Raw genomic sequence first — 16,623 nt, forward strand, 5'->3', positions numbered from 1 at the left:
TTATAATTTATTTTCTTTTTGTTTTTGAAAAGTGAGCGTGGAGGGGCCCTTAACACTCACAGGTACTTGTTTCCAGGGGTAGACAAACATAGAGACATATAATTATTATTATTATCATTAGAAAAACAGGTCTAGTACCTTCTTTTTTTACACAGCAAAAATATATAATTTAAGATGTGATTTAGTCTCATATTTAACCTTGAATTATTTTCTAAGAATCGACTGACAATTTAGATGAAACCGATGGATGGATCATAAGTGCCAAAAAGTGATTAAAACAATCCTGAAAAACGAAAATGTCCATGATTATGATTTTGCTCACATATACTTAAGCAAGTAAATGTGTCAAAATATTTTTGAGGATTTTCGGTGGCATGTCAGTCACTAAAAATATAGAACTACCAGACCTGATACAAGACTAAATGACATGTTTTGTTACACGATTTAAAGACACCGGGCAGTCTCTCGCTGTGTCTCTCGGGGGACACCTCAGTCGTTATTTTTGCTCGACTCTTGGTCGCTCTGGTCGTCGGTGAAGCACACATCCACGTCACTGTCATTGTCGCTCTTTTGCTCCGCGTCCTCGAACAGGTCGCCGGCTTTGTCCTCCAGCTTCTTGACGGTGTGCCCGGGGTGTCTGGACTTGACGTGCCTCTCCAGGTCGCGCCTCCGCACCAGCACCTTCCCACAGAAGTCGCACCTGTAGGGCGTGTTTCCCTCCGCGTGGAGCCGGATGTGTTTGTTCAGGTTACTCGGGTCTCCAAAGGGCCGGAAGCACACCTTGCACTTGAGCGGTTTGTAACCCGTGTGAGTCCTCATGTGGATTTTCAGGCCGTATTTTCTGGAGTACAGCTTGCCGCAATAGAGACACAAGTGTCCCTTTTTTGGCTTGCCAGAACCGGCGTTGCTGGCGGCCCCAGCGGGCATTGACTCCAACCTGGTCCGGTTCTTCTCTGCAGCGATTTCGGACAACTGTTGCGTGTGCATGGCGATCTCTCGGTCGATGTTGGTGATGGAGCCCAGGTCTTGGCTTAGGGAGGGCGCGCCAAAGTAGGACATGGACTCTGGGTACTTGAGGAGGTTTCCGAAGTGAAATTTCAGCGGGTAGTAAGGTGAGCTGTACAGAAGCTCGCCATTATAGACCGTGAAGGGCATCATCGGGATGTTACAGTCTCCCCCGTAAGTCTTAACACCGTCCAGGTGAGGGAGAGAGAACCGTTCAAAATGGAGTCCAGGGGGCACCGGGTAACGGGAGGGCGACAGACCCGAGTGCATTCGACTGTCTACGTGCTTAAAAGCAGATGTCTCTTCCATGTGAGGCAGCAACGGGAAAGCGCGGATGGCGTTTGTGCATGGCACCATTGGAGTCGTGGTGTCCATCATTGCGGGTTTTGAAGGGTGGTTCCCTCCTCCATGGAGACTCTCGCCCACATTGCGGATTGGTTTCATGCTCCCAATGAGTTTGCTGAATCCCATTCCGCTCAGCTTCGCGCCGGCGTCCTCTCTGGAGAGGTCCGCGCCCGGCACTTTGGAGACGCCGGTGGGTTTAAAGGCTGAGCGCACACCCGGGTGGAAGCCCATGCTGCTCAGCATAGAGGACGTTGCGCCCAGGCTGAGCAACTGCCCTTGATTTCTGGCTGTGGTGACGCTCATGTCGAGGGCCCTGTCCTGCTCCTCGGAGCTGGTTTTCTTTGACAGTCCCGCTTTGATTAGAAACGATGAGGACACTGCTCGCCTGCCGGAGTCTGAGATGGAGGAGTTGCTGTGGCCGCTCCTCGGGGAGGTGGAGGTGTTGGGGATGTCTCCAGACTTTGGTGACCTGCTGAATGTCTCTGTGCCTATCGCCTGCTCGTTGTTCACAAGCCCCCTGCCGTTGCTCAGTGCGCAGTGGAAGTGGACGTGGGCCTTGAGTGTGTTGGGGTATTTGAATATTCTCCAGCAGTACCAGCAGATGTAACGCTCCTCACCTGTAGAGACAGCAGCAGGCATGGCATTAATTATGGGATGGTTGCACATCATTGCGTGACACAACACGGCGTGAAACAACTTATCATGCCCTCTAATGACAAGACACTTCATTCAGTTCAGTGCAGGTCCATGCGTAAAAATGCCAGACCCGTGCGTAAAATGAAAATGACAGGTTTGGTTACCTGTAGAGGCCTGTGATCTCCCTCATACACAAACAATTCCAACCATCTTTCTATAATGACATGGACCATATGCGGATAGAAACTAAAAAGAGACTAAAACTGCCAATGTATTTTGCAGCATTGGCATAAAAATGTGGGGATTTTTTTTTATATCAAAACTTTGTTTTTTGAATAAATTCCTTCTGTGTATTAATACCCTTTAAAGCGAAATATTATATCCTCCATTGCTGCACTTCACATAATTTTTTTCTAAGATCTGGTGCCAAATGGTATCAGACCCAGGGAGCCACGTTAATGGTCCCCAGTCGCGTATTCAGAGGTTAATATAGATGTAATGATTTTGTAATCCTCATACGGGCCATTGTCTGCGATCACCATCAAAAGAGCAAACGCCCTGCCCAATCTGGCGCTCAGAGATCGGTGCATTGACTGCAGCACTTTCCCCTCTCTGTGCTCTTTCCCGTGGAAGTAACAGCAGCTGTTGCTTGAAATCGCGAGTCTGCAGAAACAATGGCGCGGGCCCATCTGTTGACGCCTAATAATGGGAAGCGAGCGTATGTCCAGGAGCGCACACGGTGTGCTGGGCCGGAGAATCAGGGCAATATACACCCCACATAAAAGTTAGCATTCATTAGGCCACAATACTTTAACGCACCCACCTAATTTACCGTGAAGCACTTGTTCACCAACGTATTTGCTTTTGACTGCATGAATATTAATGACGCTCTGGCATTTGTTAACCTCCGTCTCTGGGTTGAATCATCGGCCTCTATAGTTCTTCACAAATATGTCACTTTTTTTTCGCCTTTTTGCTTTTAATTGCTGCTTTCAATCACCCTAATTACCTTTTCACATTTTCTTTGTCGTGAAAGCAAGTTTGATATCACTTCAAGCTTCAATCTTTTTTTTATTTCACCAACAAGTAAAGAGAGCATTCAATTTCAGAAAGAAAGAGTGACATACAAGCTAAAAGCGTTGTCTCTTGACGGAATCTAATCTATTTCTCGTTAATTATAATCCTTTTTTAACGGATTAGCTGCTGCTGATCCGGTGTTTTGTCGGGATCAGACATTAATCCCCAAGCGCAAAACAGCAAATCCCCCAAATTATCACTACAACCCAAACACATGGATTAAAATTCCAAACGCAGACCAAAGACGAGGAAGAAGACGTCACGAAACGATTGAAATAAGAAATATAAACAATACTTAAGGCCATTTCATTGCAATCTATCACTCCTAAAATCTCTACACAAGAAATCATCTCTCTCTTTCATTTTTCTTCAAAAAATAAAGATGTCAACCTCAATAGAAATTCCATATCTGAGCGATCAAAGAACCATTACGGATATTGGCAGATATTTAATGGACATAACTGTGCAGTGAGGGAGCTTTTTCACCATGTCGATGACATGTTTCTGTAGCCTGTGGTGACACAAAGCCACAAACCAGTGTTCCAAATCTATTGAATTTAAACAACAACTTTAATAATAATAATAATAATAGTAATAACAATAATTATTATTATTATGTATTATTATTTCAGATGTGATCATTCATTGTTCCAAATTTTCCCCATCAGTAACTAACTATAAAATGGCTTTATTGTCACTGTCTTGAATAGAAATAAACTAATACAAAAACATGCAATGACAGGAAGAAGAAAAAAAAAACTCAACTCGTCCTCCATAATTAACAATCTCATTTACCTTTCTCGTCGTGCGTGGGAGTGGCCGTGGTGGGGATGTCGTACCACTGGGCCAGAGCATTCGAGTACCAAACACTGAGCTCCTCTCCGGCAGGGATTTCTCTCAGCACGCGGTAGAAAATCTTTAAACAAGCAGAAAAACACGGGTTATATTATTTATTTATAATTTTTTATATTTTTTTTAACTGCATGAAGTCGCTGAATGACTGGGTGAGAAACTCACCTGTCCACCAGGTAATTCCGACACAGCCTCCAGGTTTTGCTCTTGACTACTCCTGGCGGCGCGGATCAGTCCGATCCAGTCTGGCACGGGACTGCCCGACTCGTCCACGAGCTCCCCTCGCACAAGTCGGATCTAAAGGGTGCAGAGAAAAAAAGAAACGGATGAGAGGAAGCTCTTTGTAAGTTATACAACAAACAGCGCAACTTTAAAAATGTTATTCCTTTTACTATTTATTATTTCTTCACAATTTAATTATTTAACTTTTGCTCTGTGTCACCGATTGCCTTTTTCTTTCTGCTTTAAATACCTGGAGCTGGCGCAGTCACGTCTGACCCAAACTCGCCCCTTTAATGTGCCTTTATCCGCTCTGCTGATAATTTACTAAAGAGAATGACACACGGGCCTAATTGAGTTGATATGGGAAACGAATTTGAGGAGTGTCAGAGCGTCTCTAAAGTGTTCAGGGACATTAAAGATGGAAGCGTGACATTTGACACGGAGATTGCACCTGATGATCGCCCTGCAGCCCGGGGGCCGCGCATTTAGACGCATCAATCACAGCCGCTGACAGCTTCAACAATAACAGGGCGCGGTTAAAGATGCGTCCGTGCACTGCGAGTTGTTTACCACTGTTTATGCATTTTAAAAATAAATAAATAATAATATAAGTAATGATTATTGAAAGTTTGATTTATTTCTCTCTTTTTTTTGTTATACATGATAGTCTCATTTTTAGCCTTGTTTTCTATTTGTTTTTCATAATGTTTAAAAGGGAACATCAAATTCTAATAAATTGAACACAGATTATGTGATTTTAGCGTCTTTAATATTTGTTGTTATTGTGGTTATTTTCCCGCCCTCAGCCTCCCTCAGGCAGCGGGGCCTCTGTGGCATCTTTCTTTGGCCGGATTGCATTAAAGTTAAACGGCTCATCGGAGATAAAACAGGCCCGGCAGGCAGTGAAATGTGAAGCGGCAGAGCCACAGCCTGAGCCACAGCCTGAGCCACAGCCATGCAGAGGCAGCGCCGGGCCGCCCATTAGGCCGGTTAAACACAGACACTGACAGGTCTGCCACTAATGGAGCTCAATTATTCCCAGCGTGACAAGCCAAAGCAATTAATAAGCGAAGGCCGATGGAGTTTGACAGAGCAGTTTGAACACCAAAACCGTTGTTTTTTGTGTAATATAAATATGTATTAGAAGGATTACGCAACAGTGTCACAGTTTGTTTGTTTTTTATTTATTAATTCATGAAAAAATGTAGGAAGTCATATGACAATTATTTGTTTAAAATAGTCATGATTTTCTTTTCAGTCAATTTGCAATAAATGATTTGTGTAAAAGTTTTGTTTTATTAAAATTAAATCATTAAAATAGCCAATGTCAAAATTTAAAAATTAGACGCAACATTTCAAACATTTAAAGTAATGAATATAAATAAATACATAAATAAATAAATTAAATTAAATAAGGATTCTTGTATTTTGTCACATCAGTGTTTTTAAGCTTACCTTCTTCTTGGGTCCAACTTCCTTACGGTCCGTCACGTACTTCCCCAGCTTGAAGACGCCCGGTACCGGTCCTATCCGGAGTCCGGCTGGGATGCTGCAGTCCGCAAACACACTGACGGTGGTGGACGCCCTGGTGGCTTGCATGGCGTGGGGTGAGATCAGAACCATGAAGACTGATGGAGACCGAGTGAGAGCGCAGGGAAGGAGGATGAGGATGAGGAGAGGAGGAGAGGATGAAGACCGGCCGATATCCGCCCTCAAAGTGACGCGGTGGTGTTTTGCTCCCCAGCTTTTCTACTCGTGGTGAAGGCAAGGTAGCTCCCACCCCCCACCCCACACCCCCCCACACACACACACCCCACCAACACACTTCAGCCGCTCTAACTCCAGGAGGCGGGGCTGCACAGAGGTGATGCTGTGCTATGTTAGGTGTAGTTGGTTCGTTGAGTGTGAGAGAGTTGTGCTCTCCCAGCAGCTGTGAGGAGAGGGGAGAACGGGCCGCCCGGTCACATGGAGACTTTCCCTCACCCCCGCCGCATAATGAATTGCTCCAAAACGGTCAAGAGACACAAAGGGCCAGGCGACCTTCCCATCCCCAAAATCCAATTTGTCAAGGGCAGAGAAAAGAGGGTGCAGAATCAAAGGTCCACAGCGACCATTAATCCTCAGCATGTGGCTTTGTCCTCCAGACAGTTCCGATATTTTCACTGACAAATCCACTGTATAATTTGTCCATAAATCCTCGCCCTTTCCCATTCTCCCCTTTTAAGGCAGGGCTTGGAAATGAGTGGCTACTTTAAATCTACTTGGCTGGCATTCTTTGGGTTTTATATACTTCAAAGCGTCTTTATTCTCCCTCCTCTTTTTGTGTCCTTAGGTTAACAAAAGGCCCAGGAAAGTTTAGAGGACTTGTTAACTCCTATTGACTCTCGGCGTGTGCCGGTTTGCGATCAGGCAGGTACTGAAAAGGCAGAACCACCAGTAAGAAAAAGAAGAAAAAAAAAAAACCTAAATATAACCAGCACCATCTTCCCAACGCACGCGCACACACACGCACTTTATTGTCTTTTTGATGCAACGCCGTTTATTTGCAAAAGGAGAAAAGAAAAATAACGATTTGTGTCTAGTGTGTGATTTCCGTTGGTGAATTTAGTTATTTTATTTTTTATCTATTAAAGTGGGGAAAGTATTTTAGAGTTAGTTTTTTTAAAGATGTTCCCTAATTGCCACACAATATATATAGACTATTAAAATAGACATTTATTATTATTTTTGGATTAATTACAGTATATTATTTATTCTTCTCCCATTTTTTTCCCCACATGTACACATATACATTTCCATTTTCTGATTGTCATTGATTGATTGATTGGTTTCACAAACAGATGCATCAATTGTAGTAAATACTGAGATATGTTTTCAACATAATGTGGGAAATAAAAACACACAAATTCAATATATGACCAAAATGTAAAATGAGTAACTCCATTCAGGTGACCACAAATTTATGGTCTGTAATATACACACAAAATAACCCAGAAGCCTTGGTTGATTGATTTATTGGTTAATTGATGAATTAATTCAGTCATGATTGATTGACACAAAGCATTGCATCATTGTATATGATTGGATGCAGAGGCAGAGGCAGCATGTGGCTCAGTGCAGCAGGTTGTTAAAAGTTGACGGAGGACGCTTTTGATTCTGTGACTCGGAGTCGGGAAGAAAAACACGAGCCTGTGGGCGATCAATTCAGACCATGAACATGTTTGACCTGTGACCTGTCTGTTGCTGCTTCTGCTGCTGCTGGGTGAATCACACGTCCACACATAGAGACGTGGACTGAGCGCCATTTACCTGCGCGCCGATTTGAGTCATTTTTTATTTCTTAAGAATGCATCAAGTGAGCCGCAGAATAAATTAGGGCAACATAAAACACAACCTACAGCTGCGTTACGTTCTCAATCTCTGTTGTCCCGCTCACTCTCCTGCGCACTCAGTTAAAGCGAAGGAGCGACACGCGAACAATCTCATCAATGGGCGCAATGTTTGCACCCGGCTGTGCGGAGAGGTTATTTATTAACGCCTCGGCATTTGCGGCTGGTTCCCATCCACCCATGTGCTGCTTTTAAGAAAACCAGCACTTCTTCACAGTGAAATTAATTATTCTACGGGGTAGAAGGAGAAGACGTTTTCTTTCTGTTTGCGTAGAAGTCGCTGGGTGTGAGCCCCCTTCATCCTCCTCCTCCTCCTCCTGCTTCAGTGTGAAGGCCCGGAGAGTAGTGAAAAGGCTCGATGTCAGGGTGAAAGCAGCGTTGGAAGCAAATGGGATGGAAAATTAAATGAAATTAAATGGCTTGACCGGCGCTATTGTCCCTCCTCCCTCTTAAAAGAATAAGACACATTAATTACATGGTCGGATCTTTACTCTGGGACAATATTGCGGAGTCAATCAACACGAATTCTGCAAGTGCGCTTCTCTCAAATGAACCCTTTAATGAACCTAAATAACGAGCTGAGAAGAATCGGAGTTTTTTGGGGGAGACATTTTTATGGGGCGGCTCTGCCTGGCTTTTGCCATGCAGCCCTTTTCTTTTCTTCAACTTTTCTCCCTCACTCTCTCTCCCTTTCTGTGTGTTTCATCTATCTAAATGGTGGGGTTCTGATTTAACTGGTTGGCCATTAATGAGCCATGAATATAGAGGAACAACCTGTCTGCAAAGCAGCGCAGTAAATACAGAGAGCAATGCCCCACCAGGATCACCATTCATGCACCATGACTATACCGCAGGGTGCCAAGGGTTCACCACCACCTCTCCTGGACTGGTTTCAATGGCCCGCCATTTAAGAGCTCAGAAGAAAACACATTTTTTATGTCGACCCATAAACTTTGTTTGGCTCCATTCAATAGGAGCCGCAATCATTGTCCCACTTAGCAATGTGGCCTATTTCTCACAGATTCCCACGTCTTAGAAAATGACCACGTGTTTGTTTAAATGCATTTATTTGTTCATGTAATCCCACACATTTACAGTCATTTGAATTCAAACAGAAGATCAGTGAAATCCTCGTGATTTCCAAAAGAAAAATGAAATCATGATTCCTCTGAGGATGAGTTAAATCCTCATGATTCCCAACAGGAATATCGTGAATATCAAGAATCATCTCTCAGATATGAGTCAGAAAAAATCCACCTCATCCATGTTTCCACATGCCCTTTATTTATTTTTTTCTTTATTTGAAAACGATCCCACTTTTTCTCGACGGTGTTAAACTCCTCGATAAACCTGAGGGAAAAATGCAAGCTGCTGTGCAGAGAGCAGACCAGCTGCCTTTATGCGGGTGGGACATTTGCGACGCGTTTGAATAGTAATTGTGCTTGTATGGGACTCCCACCAGATGACATGATTGGGATTTTAACCCAGACTAATATTCAAAATCGCATTAGAAAGGATCCGAATAAACGGCACCTGATTCAACGCTGTTCATGCGTAAGCTCATTCCAAATGGCTCTCCTCTCCGCCTCCTCTGAAGGGGGCTGCACCATTTCAAAGTATTCAAAGTGTCTGAAAGTTTTTTTTTTCGCCAGCCCACATTTCCCTGACTTAAACTCACTTTGTCTCGCATGAGGAGACGCGAATAAAAGCGTGCGAGGTTGCGGGAATTGATATGTTTCGGTGTACCTTATAAATTCATACCTTTTCTCACTCGAGCGCCTCAGAAAGAAAGTGTCACTCAGGCCGATTCTCTCTGCTGTCCGGCGCATTTAGCAGGAGATCTATTTGAGGAGTTCATTCCTAGGCAAATGTATGCAAGCAGGGCCGCGCATGAATGGAGCAGCGTGTCAGCCGACCCTAATTGGGATTTAGCCACCCAAAGCATATGCACAAAGTAACAGAAACTGGCAGGTTTCAAAGGGAAACTCCCCAACTTTTGCCCTTCGTGGTGAATATGGGGAGCAGTTTCCCCTTCGCTCCGAGCGAAACGCCATTTTCTCCCAGGATGAAGGTTCGTGACCCATTTGGCTGCGCGGTGCGTTTCTGCGAACTGAAAGTGTGAGCAAAACAACTTCAGTGGCAAAGAGCATGTTTAAGGACGTGTTGGACTGTAACCCTGACAGCACCGCATGTTTGAAAGGGGTCAAAAGTCTCATCTTTTAAGTGTTTTTAAAAAAAAATAAAAAAATAGAAATCTATCGTTTGTAGTTTAAGCCAACCACCTGTTATAAATAATAATAAATAGTAATCATTATTATTATTATTTTATAATGATAAGATGTTGATGTGGGAAATTGGAATTGGAAAAGTGGAATTTGAGAGACAGCATTTCGCCACATCTGTGTCTGAGTGTGTAATATTTCTGAACGAAAATGTAGCGACTGTACGTTTTATTTATTAATTTATGTCTTTATGTATTTATTTCTTTATTATACACGCGGTAGCTTATAATAGCCTTTACCGGTGCGTAAAATCACCGTGACTTTCCTCCTCTAAGGACGAGCACCATGGAGAGCTCCGCATTCCACACACACACACACAAACACACAGACACACACACACACACACACTCAACCTCTCTCGTCTGTGTGTAATTATATAAAATAAAGTCCGTTCTCTCATATACAGAATAGAGCATGCGTTCATGTGCTTGAGCTTGAACGTAAACGAAGGCTATGAGATGATTTGTCGTCTATGAAGCTGCGGTGTGTGTGTATGCGCTTGTTTCGGGTTGAGAGCACATTATTAATTTGCTGTAACAAAATGTGATCTAATGATACGAGCGTCTCGCGCGGCTCCTCATTATGTCCGCGACTGACAGTTTTTCGGGTTCAGACTAATTGTGTCCAGCGTGTTCGGGTGGGGGTGAGCTTGTGGAAGTGATGTCCGAGAGAAATATTGATTATCTTTATGACGAATCAATCGTAAATTTAGGATTATATATGAATGCAGTGCTGTGGATGTTAGGCGGTGGTGCAAACATTTTTTCTCCTTTTTCCTCTTAAAATACATTTTTGAATTCCACGTTTGAATAAATAATAATATAAAAAATATATATAAGCAGCACCTAGTCCTGTACCTACTGTAAATTGGAAAAGAAAACTTTAAATACGGTGCCTTTCTCCTTTGGTAAAGGCTATAGCTGTTTTAATGTTCACTGTGGAATCTGTTGTTGTAACTAACTTAGAAATTACATTAATGTACTAAATTGTACAAAATATAGCGCCCTTTCAATGTGGAGTTTATGGTTTTTAATCTTTACTTGATTTAGTCAGCTATGTATGATTCATTGTCATAATAATGGCACACTTATGTTATTGTTGCCATATTAAATACTACTATTCTTCCAGTCTTTTGTTGCCAGATTTGTGTGTTGCAAGTTTCAGGGTTTCAAGTCACTCCCAATCAGCAGCTGGAGGAAAAGGTGTGGAAGAGGATGGAATGAGGACAGAAAACAGCAGTGCACTCAGTCCACATCAGAGCAAAATTTGAATAATGGATTCACAATAGCCCTCCAGAAAGTGTCAACCCAACTGTCTTGACCCTCAGGTGTCTCCTCTGTGTATATCCAAAGCTTTAAACATTACCATACTTTGTTTTTCAGACATACATACTGTATGCATATATATATATATATATATATATATACACACACCTGGATTTCATGGATCTAGTATTTGTGTCCTTAAATAAACACTTAAATAAGACATCAAGTAAAAGAGAGACAAGGGAAATGAATGCTGATAGCTTTATTTGCAGTGAGAAAACAGGGCATGGCACATAAACGTGTAGACACCATGAGCAGTATAGGCATATTGAGATGCAAGGTTTAACTCTGTAGTAAAGGGTTATTCATGGTCTTCTTGTCCAGATCAAAGGTTGAAGGTCAGTGCCCAGACAAGGCGTTTGGTCAGTGCAAAGCTCAGAGGGGCGTGGAGGTTTTAGACTGAGAGGAGGTCACTTGGGAATTTGTGCTGTTCACTCTTCTTCAGATTCATCGGCTGCACCACTAATGGTGTAATTTTGTTCCTGGTGGTCCGTCTCCACCACATCACCCTCCTTTTTGACGGTTCTGTCAGGAAGGAAAGAAGAAACAGAGGGCTGACTGCTGGTCCTAACTCTTAAGTTAAGCTGTCATAAAACAAAGTATGTTTTGCTTCTGACTGAAAGATGTGTCTGATAACATTTTGTGTGCTACAATAGAAAGAAGCTTTGTTTGAGAGAAGTGGAAATGATACCTGGAGGTACCTTTACCTAATCAGCACCGTTCGTCTCTCCGTCAGCTCCACAGCCTGATCGCCGTAGGCCTCCAGGTTGCCGTCATATATGTCTGATCCGTATCTCATCCCGGCATTACTAGTGTCACCCACTCCTCCAGCAATTTTCCCCTTCCCACCAAGTCCGGATAATGCAACATCCCCACCAACACCCTCAGTTCCTCCGCCACCTAAGATGCCACTGCCCACTCCATGGTTTTTGCCTCCAATAGTTCCTCCACTGAGCCCCATGTCGCCTCCAGCACCGAAGGATCCCCCAACACCTGTTCCCATTCCCCCGGCACCAAAACCTGCACCTCCAGGTCCAGTACCCTGCCCTCCAACACCAGCACTTCCAGCACCCAGTCCACCAGTGCCAACACCACTAATTCCTCCGGCACCAAAACCTGCACCTCCAAGTCCAGCACCCTGCCCTCCAACACCAGAACCAGCACCCAGTCCACCAGTGCCAACACCACTAATTCCCCCTGCACCAAAACCTGCACCTCCAGGTCCAGTACCTTGCCCTCCAACACCAGAACCAGCGCTACCAGCACCTAGTCCACCAGTGCCAACACCACTAATTCCTCCGGGACCCAAACCCACACCTCCAGGTCCAGTACCCTGCCCTCCAATAATTCCTCCAGCACCCACTCCACTACCACCAACCATACCCACACCACCAACACTGGCTCCTATTTCTCCACCTACACCCCCTGTTCCCAATCCATGACTACCAATTACGTCCTTTCCAACTGACCTACCAGCAGGACCTCCAGCACCCATTCTTCCACCCACACCCCCAGCAGAACTGCCTGAAATCATGCCCCCACCCATTCCTCCACTCCCCATGCCTCCAGCTCCAGTACCACTGCCACCTATCAGTCCACCACCCATTCCTCCCTGGCTTCCTCCTCCAAAGCTCATCCCTCCACCAATGGCGCTCATGGAACAGGTGGTAAGAGACAGAGTTTGCATCATTCCAGACAGTCGCAGGTCTTCTCCCTCGATCAATTTTCTACAAAGAAAATACAAATAATGACAAAGTTACTTGTATTCATTCACATGGCAATGTGTCCCTTTTAAGGAGTGCTGTTACTTTACCTGTATGTTGTGATCTCAATCTCCAGAGCCATCTTAATATTCAGGAGGTCTTGGTATTCACGCAGGTGAAGCGCAATTTTCTCTTTTGTGGATTTTAGCTCAAGCTGCAGGGCTTCAATCCGCGCCTATGAGGTTAACAAACCCAGGACATTGCCACAAGAGTGAGCTGTTGTTGTGAATCTATGTTTATATGCATCACAGTCTGACTCTGGTGTGAGTCTGCACTCACCTGCAGGGCTTCCAGTTCCTTTCTGTACTTCTCTTGCATCTCACGGATTTTAGCCTCTAGTGCCTCATTCTTGGTTCTCAAGGCATCCAAGTCACTTTCTTTGTTTTGGATCTGGAGATATTTTTTAGCATGATTTAAGATAATAGTCATTTCAATTTTGATTCTTAATCAAACTTGATTATTAATTTCACTTTTTTGACACTCACATCCTTCTTGGCACCTGTTATTCCTTCCCTGAAGCTTCGAAGCCTATCCACATGCCCAGACGTTTTCTTGGTCATATCTTCAAACTTGTTCTTATACCACGAGTCCATTTCCTAAAAAGGAAGGATCATTTTGCATATATTGATTTGGAAAACAGACGCCTTTTGCTGCAGTGTGATTATACCTGGAGATTTTTGGCTGCAATATCATCGTACTGGTTTTGGATTTGTTTCATTGCAGCCGCCAAGTCAGGCAGAGTGTACGTACTCTCAACCATGGCATGAGCCGCATAGATCTGTTTCATGAGCTCATCAATTTCCTGGAAAATGGGAAAGAAAAGAAAAGTTTTTATCAAAATGAGAGCCAAAACAAACATGTAGTTGTAATGCGAAGATGTTATCTACCTGTTGATGCACCCGTTTCAGGAATTCAATTTCAACTTCCAGTTGCTCCAGCTTCTTCTCCAAAGCAATGCGCGAGGAGGTGGCGTGGTCAACATCCTGAAGAAATTACAGTTTTATTATTAACTGTGTTCATGACAAAAAACAACAACAATATGGTGAAGACTGGATTATTTCCCAATTTTATGAAACCTACTGGACGGAAGCTTTCTATTTCTAGCTCAGCTTTCTTCCTCAGCTCCACTGCCTCCTCATACTTGATTTTCATTGCCTCGAGTTGACCAGCTGCAGACTCCTTAGCTGCCAAGGAAATGTCCTGAAAACCATAAAGCCATAATTAACCTGCTTACCTATGTGTGTGTCATTAGTCATCTCCCCGTTTGCCTGCCAGAAAGAAGCAGGCAAATATTTCAGGCAGAAAACACCAAGGTTCCTTACCTTGGTGTTTTCAAAACTTGAAACAAGGCAAGGTATCATTGCTTGGATGGATCTCATGCAGGTGAGTAAGGTGTAAACCTTGCTGTAAACAAAGAATTCACTCTTTCTGCTCTATTTTGCATCATATATATATATACATATATATATATATATATATACATATATACATATATATACAGTATATATATATATATATATTTACACATATATATATACACATATATATATGAAAGAATGAAAGAAACAAAGAAAGAAACAGAAGAAGTGTGCAGCTTGTCTCACTCGCTGAAATCTCATTTGCTCAGCAATCCTTTGCAGCTCCCTCAGCTGTTCTTCATACAGAAGGCGCAGACCTGATGGCTTTTGAAAGCGGTTCTGGTAGGCCTCAATCTCGGCCTCCAGCAGCTTGTTTTGTTGCTCCAGTGATCGAACCTGCAAACATGTGAAAGCCTCAGCTGTGGTACTTTAAGTGCTTCCAAACTAGAGACTACAATATTTTTCCTGTCTCTGTGTTCACTGAGGTGAGAATAATACGACCCCATTTTTCAGTATAAATGTAGTTTCAACCAACCATGACAAAACTATCTAATATCTGATGCAAAACATGTAGTGTAGTTTGAATGCCCTTACCTTTTCTATGTATACAGCCAGTCTGTCATTGAGGACGATCATCTCCTTTCTTTCACTTGTGCGGGTGTTGAGGAACTCATGGTTCTCAGCTGAAGCCACATCCAGGTCTATGGCAGTCTCCCCACCAGGGCCTACACACACCAAGGCTCCAGCTCCCACACTATATAAATATAAATAATACAAAAGAACCACATGAACGCCACAACAACAGAAAGGGGAAATACCAGAGGAACAAAATAATCAAAAACACTATCCACACATGAACATGACTCTGACCCAGCTTACCCTCCTCCAACCATGCGAGACCTGCGTGCAGCCGAGACGGTCCTTCTCCCGGCTGACTCATAACGGAGTCCTCCAGCTCCAGGTCGGCAGGAGTAGCCACTGGAGGCACGGCGGGTCTCTCTCCTGGTGGGGGATGGACTGGACACCCTGACCTGCTGTGAAAAAGTGCTGCTGTCCTCAAAGTGACGGCGGTAGGACGAGATCCTCTCCGGGCTGCAGCTCATTGTGGCAGCAGGGACTGTTGCTTTATCTGATTCTCTGAGGGGAAATGAAAGAAATACTCAACAAGGGAACTCTGACGTCTTTGTTTGCACTCTCTGGTGGCCAGTCTACTCTGAGGTTTTATACCTCCCTTTGTCTGCCATGCCCCTTCTCCATCTGAGACAGCCCAGTTCATGAGCCAACACCTGTGGAATCTTGAACCTTTGTACCAAAGCAGAACTGAGCTGCTGCTCAAATATCTGTCAGGAGCCTGTAAGAAGCAGGTCTGGCCTGGGATGGTGACTGATGGCATTAGTGAGGGGTCAAATATTACTTTTTGCAATGTACATAGTGTGGTCATGTATCAGTCTCCCTTTTATCACTGCAGCTAGTAATGACTTTTGCCAGGATTATGGTACATCCACTACCTCAATGTCCACCACAGCAGTGGGTAGCAGACCACTAGGCCAGCAGGCAGGCAAGCAGGGTCTGGTGAAGCCATATCAGCCAGTAGGTGCAGCACTGATGTGCTCTGATGGGAAGAGGGACATTAATTGAACTCTGAGCAGACGCTGGAGGGTGACCTGATGAGGCTGTGGCTGGGGTTGCGGGTGCGGCTGCGGCTGCAAAAACAAGATTCTGACATAAATTAATACTTATTGGTCTGGTCTGTTTTCAACATATTGGAATTGGAGTATGCAGGGAGAAAATAAAATCGAATGAACCACTTGAGAGCGGAAATATGCAGGCAGAGGAAGGTGGGTGGGTGCAGTAGTCTGGAGTTTACGGTTGACATGGCATAGTGATATAAGAGGAGAAAACGGTTGTCTTCATTGACACCTACAGGGTCACTTGGTCAAGGGTCAGTAAACACTGTCACTTTACTGTAAACCTCGGCAGTCAGCAACATTGACCCCTCGTAGATTACCACACACTCACACAAATTTGCATTTGCAAAATCTCCTTAAGACACGGCAATGACCTCCATTCATCCTAACAGCCTGAACAAATCATCATCCCTGACATTAACCATAACCAGTTAAGGCCTGACCCCAATCTTAACCGAACCACAATTCAAATTTTTAATTCTTCTGAAAATGTCTTTTTCAGAAATTAGTTTCTGCCTTATTAGAACCAGGTTTTGGTCCCAATTAGGACTACTGTTATTGAAAAGGTCAATATTTATGCCAGAACAGATATCACACACGCAATAAACACAACAAAGAACACAGACCAACCGAAACACATGATCAGCTTTAAAGACCGTGATGTGTTATGCACTGTTATGA

The 16,623-nt window shown here is 43.8% G+C and overlaps 2 protein-coding genes across 2 annotated transcripts; both read right to left on the bottom strand.

Annotated features, from left to right (window-relative positions):
* Positions 1–207: 207 nt before the first annotated feature.
* prdm13 (PR domain containing 13) lies at positions 208–5,881 on the bottom strand. The gene is made up of 4 exons (XM_044035073.1): positions 5,593–5,881; positions 4,081–4,212; positions 3,859–3,979; positions 208–1,967 (listed from the first exon to the last, which is right to left on the bottom strand). The coding sequence occupies exons 1-4, from the start codon at positions 5,758–5,760 to the stop codon at positions 490–492; spliced, it is 1,899 nt and encodes a 632-aa protein (XP_043891008.1). The 5' UTR covers positions 5,761–5,881; the 3' UTR covers positions 208–489.
* A 5,439-nt stretch (positions 5,882–11,320) lies between these two features.
* zgc:172323 (uncharacterized protein LOC564165 homolog) lies at positions 11,321–15,470 on the bottom strand. The gene is made up of 11 exons (XM_044035076.1): positions 15,134–15,470; positions 14,849–15,008; positions 14,501–14,650; positions 13,977–14,096; positions 13,784–13,879; positions 13,564–13,698; positions 13,382–13,492; positions 13,176–13,286; positions 12,947–13,071; positions 11,841–12,860; positions 11,321–11,658 (listed from the first exon to the last, which is right to left on the bottom strand). The coding sequence occupies exons 1-11, from the start codon at positions 15,355–15,357 to the stop codon at positions 11,565–11,567; spliced, it is 2,346 nt and encodes a 781-aa protein (XP_043891011.1). The 5' UTR covers positions 15,358–15,470; the 3' UTR covers positions 11,321–11,564.
* Positions 15,471–16,623: the final 1,153 nt, after the last annotated feature.

This window comes from Solea senegalensis, linkage group LG9 (genome assembly GCF_019176455.1).
Source record: "Solea senegalensis isolate Sse05_10M linkage group LG9, IFAPA_SoseM_1, whole genome shotgun sequence".
Taxonomy (NCBI): Eukaryota; Metazoa; Chordata; class Actinopteri; order Pleuronectiformes; family Soleidae; genus Solea; species Solea senegalensis.